Consider the following 18,871-nt stretch of genomic DNA (forward strand, 5'->3'; position numbering starts at 1 on the left):
ACAAGAACCCCATTAGATACACAGAACAGTTACTATCAACCTCCAAAGGGATAGGAAATGACTAACCTAAATCACAGTCAGGCAATCCCAGACCTGAAATGGAACTAGATTTTTTTCTTGGACTGGATTTAACCCACCACATGGCAACCCTGCCTTGCTATTTCTGTCTTCCCAGCTTCTCTTCCAGGGAAAAAGGGTCAGCAATGACTGGACAGCTAATGACTTGGGAGAAGCTCCGGCATGAAGCAGAGTTGTTATGCAAGTTAATAGGCCTCCCCTTTTCTGCTGATCTGGTTTTCAGAAACCACTTCACTTAAAACTGTGCTTTATTAGATCTACCCACCAAGCAAGACCACTACTCCTCCTTTTGCCATAAGGTTATTCTTTCATTGTTCAAGGGCAGATCAGTGCCACTAAGGAGACCCCCAGACTGGATTAGAGCCAGCACTGTGGCCACAGTGAGCCCGCTTCACCATAGATGCCAAGTGTGGCCTTTGTTCTTCATGTTCATCACACAGCCTAGAATGTCTTCTGTCCAGGCTCCATTCCAATTCCAGCCAAATTCTTCTTATCCTCCAAGGCCACTTTCAATACTTTCTACCTATCCTTCAGGATGAATAGCAGAGTCACATCCCCATTCTCTTCTCTGCTCTCCCACATCATGGTTCTAGGCATTCACAGTACTTATTTATATTTGATTATTATTTCAGCCTTGATCAATGCTTCTCTTCCTACTGAATTGTAAGCTTATAAAGGCAGGAACTGTCTGATATTTCCTTGTATTCCATACCCATGCCCAGTGTTCAGCAGGAACCATATTTATTTAATATCTGTGTGTGCAGGTATTGTGCCAGACAACAAACAGTACAGTGAGCCCTCCAGATTCACAGGCCATGAATTCCCAGATTTAACCAACTGGTATAAAAAAATATTCAGAACAACAACAACAAAAAAACCCTGCATCTGTACTGAACATGAACATTTTTTTCTTTACATTATAAGTCATCTAGTATACAGGAGAATGTGTGTAGGTTCTATGTAAATACTACACCGTTTCATTTAACGAATTTGAGAAGCGGGGGGGGGGGGGGGGGAGGGGGGGTACTGTTTTGGATACCAGGATGGCAGTACTTAACCCTATTAAATCTTACAAAATCCAAAGAAGTACACAGTGTTATTCTCAACCTATGGATGGGAAGATGGAGACTCATAGAAGGCAAACTGCCCAAAATCACAAATATATGGTGAGGCTGAAACTTAAGTCCATGTTGGTATTAACCTCAGGATGTTTCTACCTTTCCCTCACTCTTCTTATTCTGAGAAGGAAGTTGTCAGCAAGGTCTTATAAAATTGAGCATTTGCCATCTTTCAGTTATTCTGTTGTTTTGGTTTCTTCTCTAAGTGCTTCTTAATTCCTTACACTGATTCCTTTCTCCTCTAACATTATGCTTTTCTGAAAAGTCAAACAACAAAGAATACTACATCACTGAGAATTTCTAAAAGATTGTAGAAGCCTCTTGAGGAAAGCAGAGAGAGTTTTCACTGAAACTGAACATGTTGGCTGCCATTATAGATGTTCTGACCCCTATCTCTTGACTTCATCTCTCACCTCCCAATCCCACCTTCCTACTTCTCTCAACCTCCAACAGTCCAGCCCCCAATACAGAGTGGTCCTTTTCAACAAGCTACCTTCAAGCCTGGTATCTCACAGTGGCTCCGAACTGCCCAACGCCCTCCTCCAGGCACACACAGCCCTCTCTTGGCTCCTTCTCCAGCCTCATCTCTCACTCTTCCCCACCCACCTCCAACACTCCCTAAACACCTGGGAGTCCCTAAACACACTCATACTCCTCATGGCCTCTCTGCCTTTCCCCATCTTTTTCCTGTCGTCTGAACGACCTTCCCAATTGTTCTGCCCCTGGACAATCCCACTACTCATTCTTAGAGATCCACACTTGCTCTGGTATATTCTCAGTTGACCTCCTACTTCACCATCATTTTTTCCCTCTGTGCTCCCATAGCACTTGATAGGTTCCTTGAAGGCAAAGCTTGCCACTATTTATTATTCATGTTTTTTCATTCTAGAATACTCAATAAACATTTGTTGATTTGCTCTATTTAGAAAACCACTATTTTAGGTCAGAAAAAGGAAATACATCAACATACTGGTTTAGGGCAAAGAGAGAAGCCACATTCAATAATCTGTTAACTCAACAACTTACTTATCTGCTCAGAACTATGCAGAATATAAAAGTGTGAGCCTCCCTAACCTTGGTGTACTCTGAAAACCCAGTTAAAGTAAGGTCAAGGTGCACATGAACCATGTCAACAAACATTTTGAGCTCTCCCAAGGACAAAGAAGAAACACCATATGGTAAAAAAACATACTACACAATGCCACTAGGAAGGGCTAAAGGCTTTCATAGAGACTAAGATATGAAGTATGACTTAATACTGTGTCCTCTAGAATGGTAAGGTAGAAATTGAGATGACAGCAAGTTATGCAACAACTTTGGATATCCCTCTTGACAATAACAAAGCCTAAATAATCCTAGCTAGTCCCTACTGGCTAGTCCATTGCATTTTGTATGAAACTGATACTTCCGTCTCCCAACCTCTTCTCTGTTATGTGACACAGAATGTGGCCTTATCCTCTGAGCTCTTGTTTGCAATGTTTTCCCCTGCTTTCAGAACAATATCTGTATCCAACCTCTTTGCTTAAAAATTATGGTTAGCTGAGAAAACAGATCACCTGATCTGCAACCATGAAAACACTTAGGCTCATTTATAAAGGAAACATAAATAAATGGAGCCATTTATATGAATAAGATAATTTCTGAATAATGCAAAAAACATTTTTTTAGGATATTTAACCTAGAAAAGAGATAACATGGGAACAACATGTCTGTTTTCTTCAAATACTTACAGAGCTTTCTGACACAGGCATTTAACTCATTATTTGACACATCAAGAAAAATAACTAGAACCAAGGAAAGGAAATGGTAGTAAAGTTTCCAGGACACAGGTTTCAGATCCATATAAGGATATAGTTTGGAACAGGAAAAATTTTTGGAAGTTGATACTACGTGGATCTTAGGAAATTCTGAATGTATGAGTCAGGTGCAGCACCTTGAATAGAAGTACTTTAGGCTCGTTGAAAAAATTTAGGTTCATAATGGGATGTGGTTTCAAAACAGTTGACTATAATTATCTGCTCAGTAATTTTACAAATGAAATTGGATTCTTACTCTAAATCATTACTCATATCACCCTGGTGACTGTAAAACATTACCTAGATTTAGACTTGATTTCCTGTTAGATGCACATGGACCCTTCAGACTGACCTATCTTGTCAAATTGAGTTTAGGAAATGAAACCAGGCATACAAGTTGTGTCTGTGGCTATGTTTAACAGATTGAAAGAGGTTCAGGAATTAGCCAGGAAGGAAACTGTCTGCTCTTTTTATTTCCTTTGAAAAAGGATTCCTATACTCATAGATAAAACAATGTGTTATTTTTGCATCTGAAAAGGATGAATGGACGGTGGAGTCAAAGTAGCTTCTTTAAATAATCACAGGTCTTGTTTGGTTTGGACCTAGCCTAAGCACAAGTGGAGTTTTCAAAAGGGAAGTTCCAATATTAAGACCAACAACAGAACTGTTCACAACCAAAACCATTTCTGAAATTAACATAGCACTCAACAGCCCACAGAATTCTATGAGACTGTTATAATGAAAGTGTAACACATTTTCATTATTATTGCAATGAATATATACAAAAACTTTCTTATAGCAAATTTAAACCTTACTATATTTCAACAGCATTTATAATTAGGAGAAAAACAACTTGAAGAACAAAAAAAAAGTTTTTTGAAAATGATTAATGGGTTCAAAAATGACAGAAAACACAAAAAGACTGCCTTGGGATCTTGCATTCTAAATACCTGTCACAGCATATAGGTGTGATTTGCAAAGTTCATGCCACAATAATTACATATTAACATTTGAGAAAGGACTAGAGGAGTTATATACGATGTTCTCTAATAAAATTCCAAGGTCAAGAATAGAAAAAGCTCAAAATCAAATTGTCTTGGGTCTGCAGCCACTACAATTTTATCACCTTTGGTCAGCTTTCAGTTCATCTTTGGCCCTCTTTTGGTCCCTGCCTGTTCTCTACCTTCATTCCCCTCTCCCTGAATCCTGCCCCAATTCTCTCCCCTGGTTATCCTGGCACTGAGGAAGGATGTAATAAAATAATCCACATGACCATGTTGGGGACTAATGTTGTTTCTCTCCTGGGTGTTATAATTTCAAAGGAATTCCCAAGGACAGAAAAGTGCTCAAATAGATGAATTAATAGGAGGACTCCGGGCAGGGATACACAGGACTTTTTACTTCAACTCTAACATAAGGCTGGCCTTGGTTATGAATTCAAAAATGGTGACAGAATTTAGTTGGGGTGATCTGAGATCTTTGTAGGCAGTTCTTAAGGCAAAATAATTCAAAAAAAAAATCCACCTTAATTCCTCCTGTGGAAACTAGGATGGTGTAAAACTGCACAGGGCATCACAGAATTGAGTGTTAGGCTTAGTTAGCAAACTTGGTGTTGGCCAGGTGAAGGCCTGGTCCTAGTAATTATACCTTATGCTTATTAAATATGCAACGCACTGTTTTAAGCAAGTGTGTACACATTACTTAATTTTTTGCAATCCTACGAGAAAATATAATTTTCTGAAAGTAAGAATCTAGGCACAAAAAGGTTTAATGATTCGTCAATATCAGGGCTAGGAAATGGTACTGAGTTTGATCCCCTGTACCCCACCCCCAAAAAAAGAAGAAGCTAAAGAAGCTTACTAACCCTTAGAGGATTGTTTTAAGGATTAACATAGTTAATATAGTATATATCATATGATAAAAAAAAGTTATAAATTATTATCTAACATTATTGTTAGTAATATGATGTACGGATCCCATTTCAATACAACTTTCTGTATTTTACTCTTCTGAACTTAGCCAGTAAATCACCCAAGTGGTGTTCCAAACCACACAATTCCTGTTTGGCTGAGGGATTTGGTTTGTGGTATTAAAAACTAATGTCATAAATAGCAATTTTAAACAGATTTACCTAAATTACTCTTGAAAATGCACTTCAAATTTAATCTGAATACAGTATTTCCACACATCTGTCCTAAAATGATTCCAAATCAGCATAAACAGGTTCCTAAAAAACCTCAAATTAAAATAACAATAGACCCAGAATAAAACTAAACTACCCTGTGGTGTCATGCAAATTTCGCAGGAAGGTGGTAGCTCAGTAGTCTGCAGAAAATGATAGATACTTGGGTCAAATCTAATTAGTTTTAGGGGAAAAAAAAAATTGTGACACACGCTGTATGTTTGGATGGTTGGAAAAAATAAATCTTGCCCTGGTAGACTTAAAAGTGATAAAGGGGGAAAAAAAGGAACAGAGGAAGCCTACCAGGTAGGGGCTGTTATCCCTGCTTTTTATGAATCTGGAAATGGATGCAGAGTCCTTGATCTATAGAATGGCTACTCAAAGGGTCACATGATGGCTTCTTGCCCATTCTTGATGAAATGTGTACTTAGTCCCTAAGTCAAGGCAGGTGCCGAGGGCCAAGGTACCCGGGTGGTTTGCTTCTTGGGAAACCATCTGGAGCCCACTGGCTCTACTGTCTGCGACTCTAGCAGTTGGGTGCTACACAGTACCAGGGCTGTACGCTGCTGCCAGACCACATAACTAAGGCCATGTGTACAAGAAGCCTCCATCACCATCAGAAAGGCTCAGGCCACTGTACAACTGCAGAGACTCTAGACAAGACACAGCACACTTCAGAATTCAAATAACCCTGCATGGTACCTGCCCTTCCTATTTCTGAAGGAATGACATGAAGCCTGAGAGGACGACTTACATGGAACACTGTACGACAACATCAGCAATCTGTAATAAAAGGCACAATTACCATATACTCTTCAAATTAGTTATATTCGTCTAAGTATCCCAAATAAAAATAGTCCTGTACTGTGTCTTGAAGCTGGCCTTTGACACACATCACATGGGAGTGATGTCCCTGAGACCCAGCAGAGGATTCTAATTATTATCAAATCCCACCCACATTTCCGCTGGCCTCCTTTCCCCTGCCATGCACAGCTGGGCTATTTCATGCACTGAGCTCATAAGCTGTCATTGGTAAGTGAAGCTGGATGTAGTCAGGCCAGTATATACATATGGACATCTGACTGCAGAGAAAACACCTAAGGGCTTATTATTTAAATCAGCCTGTGAGCATAGGATATCCTGCTGGTGGCATTTCAAATGGATAGAGATACAGCTATCAAAGGGGATACAGCACAGATGCTACATTATAGACTGTAAAATTCTTTGTTTTATTTATATTTTTATGAAGCAGTACTGAATATTATCAATATAAGTAGGTCTTTCTTGCCTAATACATGTTCATCTTGAAGATAATTTCAAAGAGCTGATTCGTTAACTGTGTTTGCACACAAATACAGTCAAGTCCTTCTGAGAGGAATTTTGCTTGAGTAAGGACTGTGGAATCAGACTTTGGGGGTCAGCTTCCTGCCCCACAGAATGCAGTGGGAAAGTTCCCACAACCAGAGGGGGCCTCTCACAGCACATTCCAGGCGGGAAGCATCTGCAGAGGTTCTATGCAGACAGTGCCATGTCTCAAGATGCTATCAGCATTTGTGACAGCCAAAGCCACTGTGCCATGCCCTGAGAAGATCCAAATCAAATTCCATAAACTTATTATTTGCAGCATAAGCAAGGGTGTGCACACATGTGTGCGGATGTGTGTGTCCATATAGCAATGCAGCATTAGGCCTTACACTGTAGAAGAAATCCACACTCCTGAGTTTACAATATTCCCACCATCAGGACGCACAGTGAGAGAAAAGCTTATCTTACTTTGAAACCTCTATAAGGAAGTTGTTCTCAATCTCATGAGATTCAGGGAAACTTAACTACAAGTTGACAAAGAGACAAATGAAGCCAAATTCATGAGTTCACTTGACACTATTTTCAGGCTGTCTCCTATTTGCCAGGCACTCTTCCAAAAATGGGATACAGCAGCAAAAAGAAAACCATGATCCTACATTCTGTTGTTTCACTGAAAACTCTGAACATACTCATCAGTTCAGATCTGAACACCAACCACACCCTCTCTCTTACCATTATATACCACTTCCTGGAATAAATCTGGGACATAAGTGGTGGTCCACATACTTACTAAATTAATATGTGGGAACAGGAGTTTATTGTTGTTATTTTGTTGTAGTTTTTGGTACTAGGGATTGAACTCAGGGAAACTTAATAGATGAGCCACATCCTCAGTCCTTTTTTTTTCTGTTTTGAGACAGGGTCTCACTAAGTTGCTTAGAGCCTTGCTAAATTGCTGAGGCTGGTTTTGAACTTGCAATCCTTCTGCTCTCAGTATCCAGAGCTGCTGGGATTATAGACCTGTACCACTATGCCCAGCAGACGAGGGATTTGACCTTGAACTCCTGAAAGCCTCATGAAACTCTTTGGAGACAAAAAATAAAAGCAAAATAATAATTTATCCACTCATCTGAGGAGTTGTATGAATAAGATGAATAAGATATGGCCTCAGCTGGAAAGATTGGGAGAAAAAGTATGGAGATCCAGAAGAGCTAGTGTACTTATGTATTTATTTATTTAGGTACTGGGGATTGAACCCAGGAGCTTTTAGTCACTGAGCACCACCCCCAGCCCTTTTTAATTTTTTTTTATAGTTGTAGATAGATAGAATGCCTTTATTTGTTTATTTTTATGTGCTGCTGAGGATCGAACCCAGCGCCTCATGCATGCTAGGCAAGCTCTCTGCCACTGAGCTATAGTCCCAGCCCACTGAGCCCCCTTTTTATTTTGAGACAGAGTCTCGATAAATTGCTTGAGGACTTTGCTAAGTTGCTGAGGCTGGCTTTGAACTTGTAATCCTCCTGCCTCAGCCTCTTGAGCCCCTGAGATTATAGGCTTGTGCCACTGTGCCTGGCAAGCTAGTACATTTAAAAAGTGGTAAGTATTTTGGAGCAAGTGGGAGGGCAGCAGGAGGTGAAACTAAAGAGATAACCAACATTGAACATAAATAACCTAAGCATTTCAAGGTTTATTTTTTATTTTGTCTTTGTTTTTAATTGAGGTATTTCTCACGCATGCTGGGCAAGAAGTCTGCCACTGAGCCAGACCTCCAGTTCAGGATTTGGATTTCTATCTTGGTGATGATGGAGAGCAAATGCTGAAAATAAGGCAGAGGAGTAACCAGACTGAATTCGTGTTATGGGATTACCACTCTGGCTGCAGAGGTGGAGAAGACACAGCAGACAGTTAAGGCTAGGTGGGAGACCACCACAGTGGTCCAGATGAGAACTGTTAAGGCCTTACTTTTAGATGGTGACAATGGGGAGAAGAGATGACAAATTCAAAAGCTGTGGAAACAGAATGGGAAGGACTCTGTGAGGGAATGCATGGAAAGAAAATGCCAATTTCCCCTCTATACTAAAAGACACTTTGTGGCGGGGAATGAGGCCTATAGGAAGTGATTAATATGCACTTGTAAAGGCCAAAAAGTTAAGAAAGGAGGAGGAAGTGGCATGCTCTTGGAGGCATAGTGGTTAAACATGCAGAGTCAGATAACCTAGGTTAAAATCACAACCCCTCTACTTTCAGGCTGTGTGACTTTGGGGAAATGGCTTAATCTCACTCTTTCAATTTCCTCACTCATAACATAGGAATAATCTAGTTTGTGGGACTGGTGTGTTGGCAAATGGTTGCATGCCCATTCTACTCAATATTATCGTTTTGCTATCTGCAGGATTCTAACATGTGTGTTTGCTATGATTCAGGATAAAAAAAAAAAAAAAAACTCCAATGACTCCAAATGTCTGCAACATTTAGTTCTAATCATCATGCAATACACAGTTCTCTATGCTTTGGTCCTTTTCTGTGACCTGTATCATACTGCCCTATCATCTCCCAGGTCTGGGTCTTACACCATTCCTGTTTCCTATCCTGCCTTCCCCTGGTGTTTTAGTTAGCTTTTTCACTGATGTAACTAAAAGATCTGACCAAAACAGTTACAGAGGAGAAAAGGTTTGTTTAGGGGCTCACGGCTTCAGAGTTCTTAGTCCATAGAAGGCTGACTCCATTCCTTGGGGCTCGAGGTGAGGTAGAATATCATGGTGGGAGAATGTGGTGGAGAGAACTCATATCATGGTGATCAAGGAGCAAAGACCCCAAGCTCCAGATACAAAAAATAGACCCCACAGCCACACCCCCACAGTGAGCCACTTCCTCCAGCCACAACCCCACCTGCCTCCAGTTACCACTCAGTTAATCACAGCAGGGATTAATTCACTGATTAGGTTAAGGCTATAGCCCAATCATTTTTCCTCCAATCCTCTTGTATTGTCTCATATGTGAGCTTTTGGGAGACACCTCCTATCCAAAACATAATACCTGCCTTAATCTCTGCACATCATAATCCATTTCAAATACCACTTCTTCTGGAAAACATTACATTTAGAATCTCTGAAGCTTTTAAAAATCAAATTTCTCTGTATTTGCCTTAAGTCTCCTGGTAAGGTTTGAATGGACTTCTTGGTAGTGGCAACTCTCCCTTACTCATTTTCCCTATTTCCTATGGCACCTATCTTTGCTTTAGCAAGATTTAATACATCTTTGTTGAACTGAAGTTCGGACCTACAAGATGAAGCATTTATGAAATTGAGATTTCTACCACTTACTTCACAGTTCACAGGGTGGTTGTGAGTGCTTGGCATATAAAAGTATCATTATTCACATCATCATTTCTAAGAAGAAAAGGTTTCACTTGTTCTTGGCCTACAATAAGATAACCTGTCTCATTTTAATGAGTTGGAGGATAATGGCATTATTTTAGAATTCCTGGAAAATTGGCCACCAGAGTCAATACATAGGGAACCACAACATAGCCCACCAGGGATTCGTTCCTTAACAAATACTGGAGGCATCACTTAAAGACTATGCATTTTTTTTCTTTTCAGTCTTGAAGGATTCGTGCTCAGCTCTTGATCTCTATAATCTTGGGAAATGAGGTGACTGGGAAGGATACAGCAATCACCTCCTCTCACCTTAGCCCATGCAAGCCAACTACTAATGAGGTTTGAAATAGAGCCCCAGCTGCAGGGAGCAGGACTATGGGTGGTTTGGACTCGCTTCTACAAAAGGACCAAGCAGGCAATCGTGACAGTCCTTGAGTTTTATTTTTATTTTTTAAATCTACTTTGAAGAATTTTGTGAGTCCCAAAGGAACTCTTTTATGTCATTTTTTTTTTCTTTTTCTTTAGAATTTCCTCTAAAACCCATCAGGAAGATTTAACATATTCCAGATTTAGCACTTTAATGGGCTTTTGTTTCTGCCTTAATTTTTCCCCATTTTTAATTTTTCTTCTGATTTTTAATTAGCTATCTCTGGGATTACAAAGTTTGCAAACTCAACAGCAGAATTTCCGGAAAGTCTTTCATGTATGAGTTCATTATGGTAATACTGTGTACCCTGCCTCACTCAGAACATAAGTCTCAGTCTCTGAGACTCATTCTGCACCAGCGGACTGTGTTCACCAGGATAAACCACTTAGGGGCACTGGCCTTTTAACAAAGGCACAAAAAAACTTAGTTTCAGTTCATCTTTTTATCATCATCTTGGTAATTTTTCTCTCTCTAGGAACCTCAGACAAGTCTAATCTGGAGCTGATCACTTTGACATGTACCTGTGTGGCTGCGACCCTCTTCTGGCTCTTGTTAACTCTCTTTATCCGAAAGCTGAAAAGGGTAAGAACATATCAGATAAAGTTCTCTGCTCCTTTTTACATAATTTTCTAAACTGCCTGATCTGCTGTCTAGAACAAGTACTACACAATGTTAGACTCTCTTCTTTCCCTTCCTTCTAGTTCCTATCTCTGATATGATGAACACTGAAACAAGATAATGAAAATATCTCTAGACAGTGGTGTGTTCAAATGAAAGACTAAAACAATGAACAGATAAATATTTCTCAGGAACAGAAGGAAGTCTTTAATCTAAAAAGCTTGTAATTAAGTCTTTTTTGTTTTGTTTTTGGTGATGGGGACTTTGCACATGCTAAGCAGGCATTCTACCACTGATCTATACTCCCAGCCCTGTAATAGCGTCTCTAAGTTAAATTGAGCTTGGGTTCTGTAAATTCTTCATTGCCTTCATCTCACACTCTGCTAAAAAAATAAAAGTAAAATTAAAACCCACCTTTGATTTGGCTCTCATAACATCACAGACAAATAAGGACACTTTTATTCCAATACCGTTTGGATCCCACCGTAACATTGTGTCCAGTTGGAACTCAGAACATCAGAGTTCTACAATTAGACCTGCAATACAACCTGCTTCTCTATGATTCAGTGGGAAGACTAACATTCATGCCTCAGATATTCACTGTCACCTCGTTGGGTGCAGAGTGCTAGGCTCTGTTCCAGGCTCTCTGGTGACAGTAAAAAGAAAATGCTACAGTGTGCAATCTGGGAGGAGACTGACTTGAATCAACCACACAAATTTTAAACAGCAACTCTTATGCTAGCAGAATGATGTCTAAGAGGGGCATTCAGGCAAAGAATAGAGGGAAGAATGTTGAAAACAGAGGGGAAAACACGTCTGAGGCTGGGGCAAGGGAGGGGAAAATAATGAGAATTAGACTAATAAGAGGTCCAGTAGGACTTCAGTGGTGAGAGCAAATAGCATAAGATATGAGGGTAAACTGGCAAGGCCAGGACCAGGCCGCAAAGGCTGGTTAGGGAGGGACTTGTAGGCCATAGTAAGAAATCAAGTCTATATTCTAAATGCTATGTCAAGGGCTGGGGTGGTGGCTCTGCAATAAAGCGATTGCCTACCGCGTGTGAAGCCCTGGGTTGAACCTCAGCACCCCTGGGTTGAACCTCAGCACCACATGTAAATAAATATAAACAAACTTTAAAAAGGTATTGTGTCCAACTATAACTAAAAAATAAATTTTTTTTTTAAAAAAAGCTGTCAAGCCTTGTGGATAGAGGGATGTTAGGCAAAGGTTGGAGATGGTAAGTGTGACAGATATACATCTAGAAAGATTATTTGGGCTTCAGTGAGGAGAATGGACCAAAGGAGCAAGAGTGAATAGAAAGGCACCCAGGAGAAGACTTACAATAAATAAAGTAAGAAATGATGGTAGGGATGACCAAATGATTAAAGTTGAGAAATATTTAGGAAGTAGAATGAATAGGACTCAAGAAGGGTCAAGGAAACCTTTCTAGAGATTAACCCTTATTAATATGACAGGTCTCATGGGAAGCTGTTTATGTAGCATCTCAGTTAATCCTTTCCAAAATATTATTCTCATTTATAGATAGGAAACTGAGGCTCAGAAAGATAAGAAAACTGGTTTAAGTTACTATAATTAGAGCTTAGTTTTGAACACAGGCTGTTTGATATTCAAAACCCATAAGGTACACTTGATAACGTTGGTATGAGAGGCAAAGCTAGGCACCACCCTCATTGGTAAATGTGTAACATCAGGTTTTTGTTTGATTGGTTTTAAGACATGACAATTAAGGCCACTGCTTTTGAAGAAAACAAGGTCCCACAATAGTTTTGAAAGGCGAGACATATCACATAGGGAAATACATCTAACAAAGGCAAAGCTTGCCAAGTCTGTAAGAGAGGTACAAAGCTATAGGAGTTCAAAGGAGAAGAGCCAGGAGAAAAGACTTCAGAGAAAGCGATGCTTGAAATGACTTTGAAGGTTGTAGCTTGAAGGAAAGAAGCAGAAAAACACAGCTGACTCAACCCCTTTCTTATTCCCCAGATTGGGGAAACAGTCTGGTTATTCAGCATAAGGGAAGACAGAGGAAATACTACTAGAATCATAAATTTAGACCATATTACAGAGGTTCCTTCTATTTCTAAAATTCTGTGAAATTTTGATGATGGGAAGCAAAAGATCTTTATCCCAAAAACAGAATGTCTCTAAAATTTGTGGGAGGCGAAGAGAATAAGGCACCAAAAATATTTCCATGTGATTTCTCTAACTGCAATATCAATTTCTCACCAATAAAAACTATATCTTATCTTATTATCCCCACTCTGCTATACCAGGGTTAAAATTGTAACTAACATTTATTAATGCTTACTATAAACTGGGTCCTGTTCTAACAACTATACATAAACTGTTTCATTTGATATTCACAACCCTGGGAGATTGGTACAATTATTTTCACTATTTTCCAGATAAAGAAACTAAGCTTAGAGAGGTTAAACAACTTGCCCAAGGTTATGTGACTGCTCAGAGGTTGAGCTGTGACTCAAACCCATGCAGTCAGCCTTCAAGCCAAGCACCTAGTGGCTGTTCAGTGTTACTGTCAATTGAGAGAATAAATATTTTGTCAACTAACATTTTACTATCATGCTGCCCTCAAAGCCCTTGCTTAACATCTGTGTGGTGTTTTGTCTCATCTGCCATATTGAGATAAACCATAAAATTCCATAACTATCTCATGGGAACACTATCTCCAGTTGCCCAATTCTCAGCCCCTGTCAACATTACTGCCAATGCTTCCACACTTCCTACATAAACCCAATATGCCCCATGCCAGGTTCCAGCTATCCTATTCTCTTTGAAGGCTGAAGACTGTTTTTCTTAGCCTTGGCTATATTGAACATAAAAGCTATTCCAGTAACTTCTCTCATGAGCACCCAGCACCCTGAACTAAAATTTATACTGTTCTAAAGGCTTTCAGATTGATAAACCTTTACAGTCTAACACCAATGACAAATGCTATTAGTGACAAATGTGCTCTATATCTTTGATTTCTACTATTTATGGAGGCCAGGCAAACCTTTTTGCCTTGAACTATTTGTCACACATTTTCGTGATAATTTTTGTTAGAAGGAAAAAACTACTCCAAGTGATGGATTAGGTGAGCTGTAATGGCCCAGATCAGTGTGAGTAAGGGTTGAAGAATGTAGTGGGTGTGAAATGGTATGTACAGAAAGGCTATCTTCTTCACTCCACCTCTGATTCCAGTTGGGAAAAAGTCTGGAAAGCAGGGTCCCAAACCTCATTTAAATGAAATTTACATAACTTTTAGGCAAGAGTTATATGTGAAAGCCTGCTTCTTTCTGTCCTGCCCAAGAGCCTGCCCACAGAAATGCAAATATCGATTCTGCCAATTTTCCCATTAACAGGAAATATACACATCGACATAAATCTGACATTAAATGTAAGTCCAATTACCTATGGTCTGACATATAGGGTACTTTCTGAGATGATTTGCATTACCAAGAATGCAAGCACCTCATGGCAGATGCCTGTCTTAGATACTTGCTATCCTACCAAAAGCCAAATGAACTCAGAATGTGGTTGTGTTTAAGTCTTATATTACCCCTTGACCTTTGAAATAATCAACTTCTATTTCTTACCAAAGGTTAGTCTTACTGTAATCTCACCAATGGATTGTATAGTCTTTTCCAGTAGCTGAATCAACTAAGGAGTCCAGTCTACTGAGGGTTTAAACCCTTCATAAGCTATGTGCTTTCACTACCCCACAGTTCCTTCATTTACTTACCACTCTGGCCTTTCTTGTAAATGCAGAAGTCACAGTTTACCCTACTGCTGGCCTATCTGTAATGTACATTCAGCTTGTACAGAATAGCCACGTTAAACTATTTTTAGTCATTGTTTGGGATGATTTTATAACAATAGCTTTGCATTTTTTAGAAAAACTATCATATAATTATCTCAGAATAAGCATGACATATAAAGTCACTAGAAAATTTGAGTATATCTTATACAAGATAGGATGGTAGAGCTAGTACTGCAGAAATGCTCCTCATGAGAATAGTAAGGAGTTGTTTTGTGGAGACTGCACACTTTGGGGAGAGGGGTACTCTCTGGACCTGACCACATAGTTCCAATCAAATAACCCAAAGCAGCAGAAATATTATCTTCCATTTAAAATCTGAGGTTTTTCAAATTTGTTTTCTTCTTGGTAACTTTGAGATCTTCTTATTTTTCAGTCGTCTTCCCAAATAAAAACTGACTATCTATCAATTATAATGGACCCAGATGAAGTTCCCCTGGATGAGCAGTGTGAGCGGCTCCCCTACGATGCCAGCAAGTGGGAGTTTGCCCGGGAGAGACTTAAATTGGGTAATATACTTGTTCAACAGCCTCATGAACCTATCTGAGCCCCTATTTCATGCAGAACATTGTGCTTTGAGGGATGCAAAAGTAAATAAGATGTGGGATTCTACCCTCCAGCTGTCCACAAACTAGCATGGGAGATGTACACAGAGGTCAAAAATTCTAATGGAATGCTGAGACAACAGTACAAGATGACAAGGGAGCACCTGTGTGTTCATTTAGTATTTCTTAAGCCCCAACTCTGAGCAGCAGACACTAGTCTAAGCCCTGAGAATACAAAAGTATTTGGGTTTAGGTCTCCTCCCTCAAAGGGCTGGTATGGAGATAGATGCAAAATAGGTAAGTGAGGGGAAAGGGGGAAAGAGGAGCTCTCATGGGAGGCTTATAATTGCCAGCACTCTTAAGTAGAAACTATTGGGAAGTTAGCCACGTGAGTCCCAGAACATAATTCAGGATGGCAAGTAACAGTGAAATTAAACATTTGGTGAAAGAGTTGGTACTCTTCAAGGATGTGGCTCAAAACTTCTCTGCGCAAATTCCCAAATTATAACCTTGGAGTTTCCGGGAGTGTTGGGAACGTCCAGACAGAGAAGAAAGCCCTAGGGGATCATTTAAGTTTCATTTTTGAAGAGCACAAACTTGTTTTCCAGGTAGGGCAGATGCTGTAAACAGCAGACAAATGTGCTTTCCCTCAGCTTACCCCTAGTTCCTCCAACTCAGACGTCACAATGCACATTAATCTCCAACCCATGGTGCTACAAAACAATTGGAACCTCAATCACTCCTACCCAAAATGTTTGGACTGTGGCTTCTGAAAGTTTTCCACTTACTCTTGTGTATGCCAGAGTCATTAGTGGTTGAAACTAGGAAAACAGATTGTGGGTTCAGTGTTCCTGGAGTTTGTCACTCTCAGTGTGAAGAGCCCCTATTCCAAATCCAATGACTTGACCCTTCTTCCAAGCTATACTGGGGGCATGGATGGACAGAGAAGAGGGTAAAGTGGCTAGTCTTCCTTTTCTGTAGGGTCTTGAAATGTTCTGCTTGGTTCAAGAAAGGACAGCATCAGGTTAGGTTCTGTTTGGCTTGGGGAAAAAGTTTGAGAGACAGGAGAAAAGTCAGCAATGGCTACTGACAGGGAAAAAAAAAAAAGCAATGAACTAAATTAAGTTAAGGACAGGTGGCACACTGGATGAGTGCCTTTTGCAAGACTAAATTACATGGCAGCTAGCCCAGCCCCTCAGTAACCTTGGCAGAGAACATCAGATCATTTTCCCACAAGCATGAGCCGCACTGTTTTCCAGAGTTACTAGTCACAAATATGCTTCTTCCAGGACAGGACACATGAGTTTTCCCTCCCGGCCCTTCATTCCTCCCTGGTATCACTGTGATCCATTGAGGGAGATTGTTAACCCTTCTCCTAGAATTCTCCTGAGGCTCAATAATCCCATTTCAGGCATTTTTTTTCCTTATTGAAAATCTTTCTTATCATTCTTTTCCTTTCTGGATTTACCACATGCTATGATCTGGCTGGTTTCCATTTAACTGTCTTTAATGAGTAGGACAAAGCATGTCAAGTCTAACTTTGTCTTTTAATGCATAGTGTGGCTGCAAGTTTACAGGAATGTTCCTCTGATTAACGTGGGAGCAAGGAGGCCTAAGACTTCTTTGTTTTGTAAGCCAAATAAGTGACAGAAAGTAATATGAAGTAACGTCTGGCAAGTGAAAGTAACCAAGATTATATCCAGATCGATGAAAAGAAAAACTGCTTTGATGGGCAGAGTTACACTGGGACTGGAACTATAGAGAAAAACATAGACCAAGGAATGATTTCAGCTGTACCTACTCTGTTGGTCACTGTGAACAGCTTGGTGAGGGAAAGCAAAATTTACGGTAACTGACAGATGGATTCAGTTGGAGCCTGGGTCAAAGGTGCTGCTACCATTGAAACTCCTAAAACCCAAGAACAAAAAGAATCCAGCACCCCCCTCATTTTTTTTCATAATTTCTCATTAACCCTGGGAAAGAATTCAGCACCTCTAAATTTATCACTGAAATTAGGATAATGTCTGACATTGCATCTTTCTATTGGAAAATAATTTAAAGGCAGAATTACCTAATATGGGAAACCACACAGGGAGTCTCTGGGATTTGGCAAGTACATAGTACCTGGACTGGTGTTGCATCTTTTGAGACCAACCCTCCCTGAATGCCAGAGAGGGGCCCAATTCTTGCTGTCCTGTACTCTCCCCTGAGTGGCCAGGAGTCCTGGATAGTCCAGGACATTCTTGGAGAAAATTCCAGTATTCTTGCATAGTATGACAATGACCTAACACATTTCTGAGCTAGTTTGTAGCATTCCAGGCACTACACTAAGGAGAATCTCAAGGGAAAGGGATGGAGAAAGGTCAAGTCCAGTGCAACTGTGCTCCCTGAAACTGGAACCATGGGTCTGCAAAAGAATTCCAACACATCAGATGATTAAAGAGTCCATAATAGCTTCATGCTGTTTTATGAGGCAGCAATCAACTTCCAAGAGTATAAGTGAAAAGACTGAGAGAAGCCAAGTGAGAACCAATGTATTCTCACTGACAGAGGCAAAGCCCCCAAACACTTGTTAAAACAAAGTGTGTTATGATGGCTGAGAAGGGAATGCATGGGGGCGGAAGTTGTAGAAAGAGAAAGGATTCCATGTGCCCAGAACAGGCAAGGGTCTTAGGAGTGTGTGGAGAGACTATCACAACTACTAGATGATGGAAGGCACACCATGGAAGGAAAACACTGTTTTTAACCCTAAATAAAGCAGATAATAAACCTCCAACTGAAATATAATTTTACCAATCTGGGAAAGACGTAATTTCCAAGTGCAGCACTTTCAGGGTCCACTGGATGCTTCTGATATCAAACACAGGGTACCCGTTCTATTTCTTGGACAATTTTACATGAAGAAAAAACCAGAGACTGTATCTTTGCCCATGCTGCATGCTCTGGGAGGAATGGTATTGAGTAGTCACCACAGATGAACATCTGACCACAGGAAAAACGTGATCTCACTACTGTTCCCCTCCTAAAGCAGAGCATGTCACTCTGAGACAGAGAGAGACAGCCACACAGAGGCACTTGTGATTATGCTGGTAACTGAAACTTTCCCATGTCCTAACTGGATGCCTGGGATGGGGGCAGGAGAAGAGATAAAGCAGAGGCAAGATGAAGACATTTTTGTCACAGAGAACTGTAACGATTCTAATACAATGAGGAAGCAGGAAAGCTTTATTACAAACCTTACAAGAAATTTAAAAATATACAAATGTATGTATGTGTATGGCTATGTGTGTGTAAATGTGTGTGAATATGTGTGCATCAATCTCCTGGTCTCCATCCCACAGCCCCCTCTTGTTACCTATGACTATATGAGGCCTGCCTTACATAGCCCATGGATTTCTGAATTCTCTCCATTCTGCATCCTCTATACAGGGGACCTGCTCTACACCTGGCACTGGGTGAAGTACAGGAAAGGTTCAGACAGCATCCTTGCCCATCTGAGTCAACTTGGCTCACTGAAGGGTGGGGAAAGAAGCATATTAACAGTCATTATAGCATAAATAATGGGCACACAAAAGAAATCTTGCTTGGT

The 18,871-nt window shown here is 40.2% G+C and overlaps 1 protein-coding gene and 1 long non-coding RNA gene across 3 annotated transcripts in view; one reads left to right on the plus strand and one right to left on the minus strand.

The window, feature by feature from the left end:
• The window catches only part of Flt1 (fms related receptor tyrosine kinase 1), a 177,733-nt gene that overhangs the window by 123,557 nt on the left and 35,305 nt on the right, over window positions 1–18,871 (plus strand). For both annotated transcript variants that reach the window (XM_078016179.1, XM_040281637.2), the window contains exons 17-18: window positions 10,762–10,868; window positions 15,114–15,246. In XM_078016179.1, the coding sequence (XP_077872305.1) occupies window positions 10,762–10,868; window positions 15,114–15,246 (240 nt within the window). The remainder of the gene's footprint in view (window positions 1–10,761; window positions 10,869–15,113; window positions 15,247–18,871) is intronic.
• LOC110598704 (uncharacterized) overlaps window positions 1–18,871 on the minus strand; it is a 130,611-nt gene that overhangs the window by 105,403 nt on the left and 6,337 nt on the right. The window lies entirely within an intron of this gene.

The sequence above is a fragment of the Ictidomys tridecemlineatus genome, chromosome 6 (genome assembly GCF_052094955.1).
Source record: "Ictidomys tridecemlineatus isolate mIctTri1 chromosome 6, mIctTri1.hap1, whole genome shotgun sequence".
NCBI lineage: Eukaryota > Metazoa > Chordata > Mammalia > Rodentia > Sciuridae > Ictidomys > Ictidomys tridecemlineatus.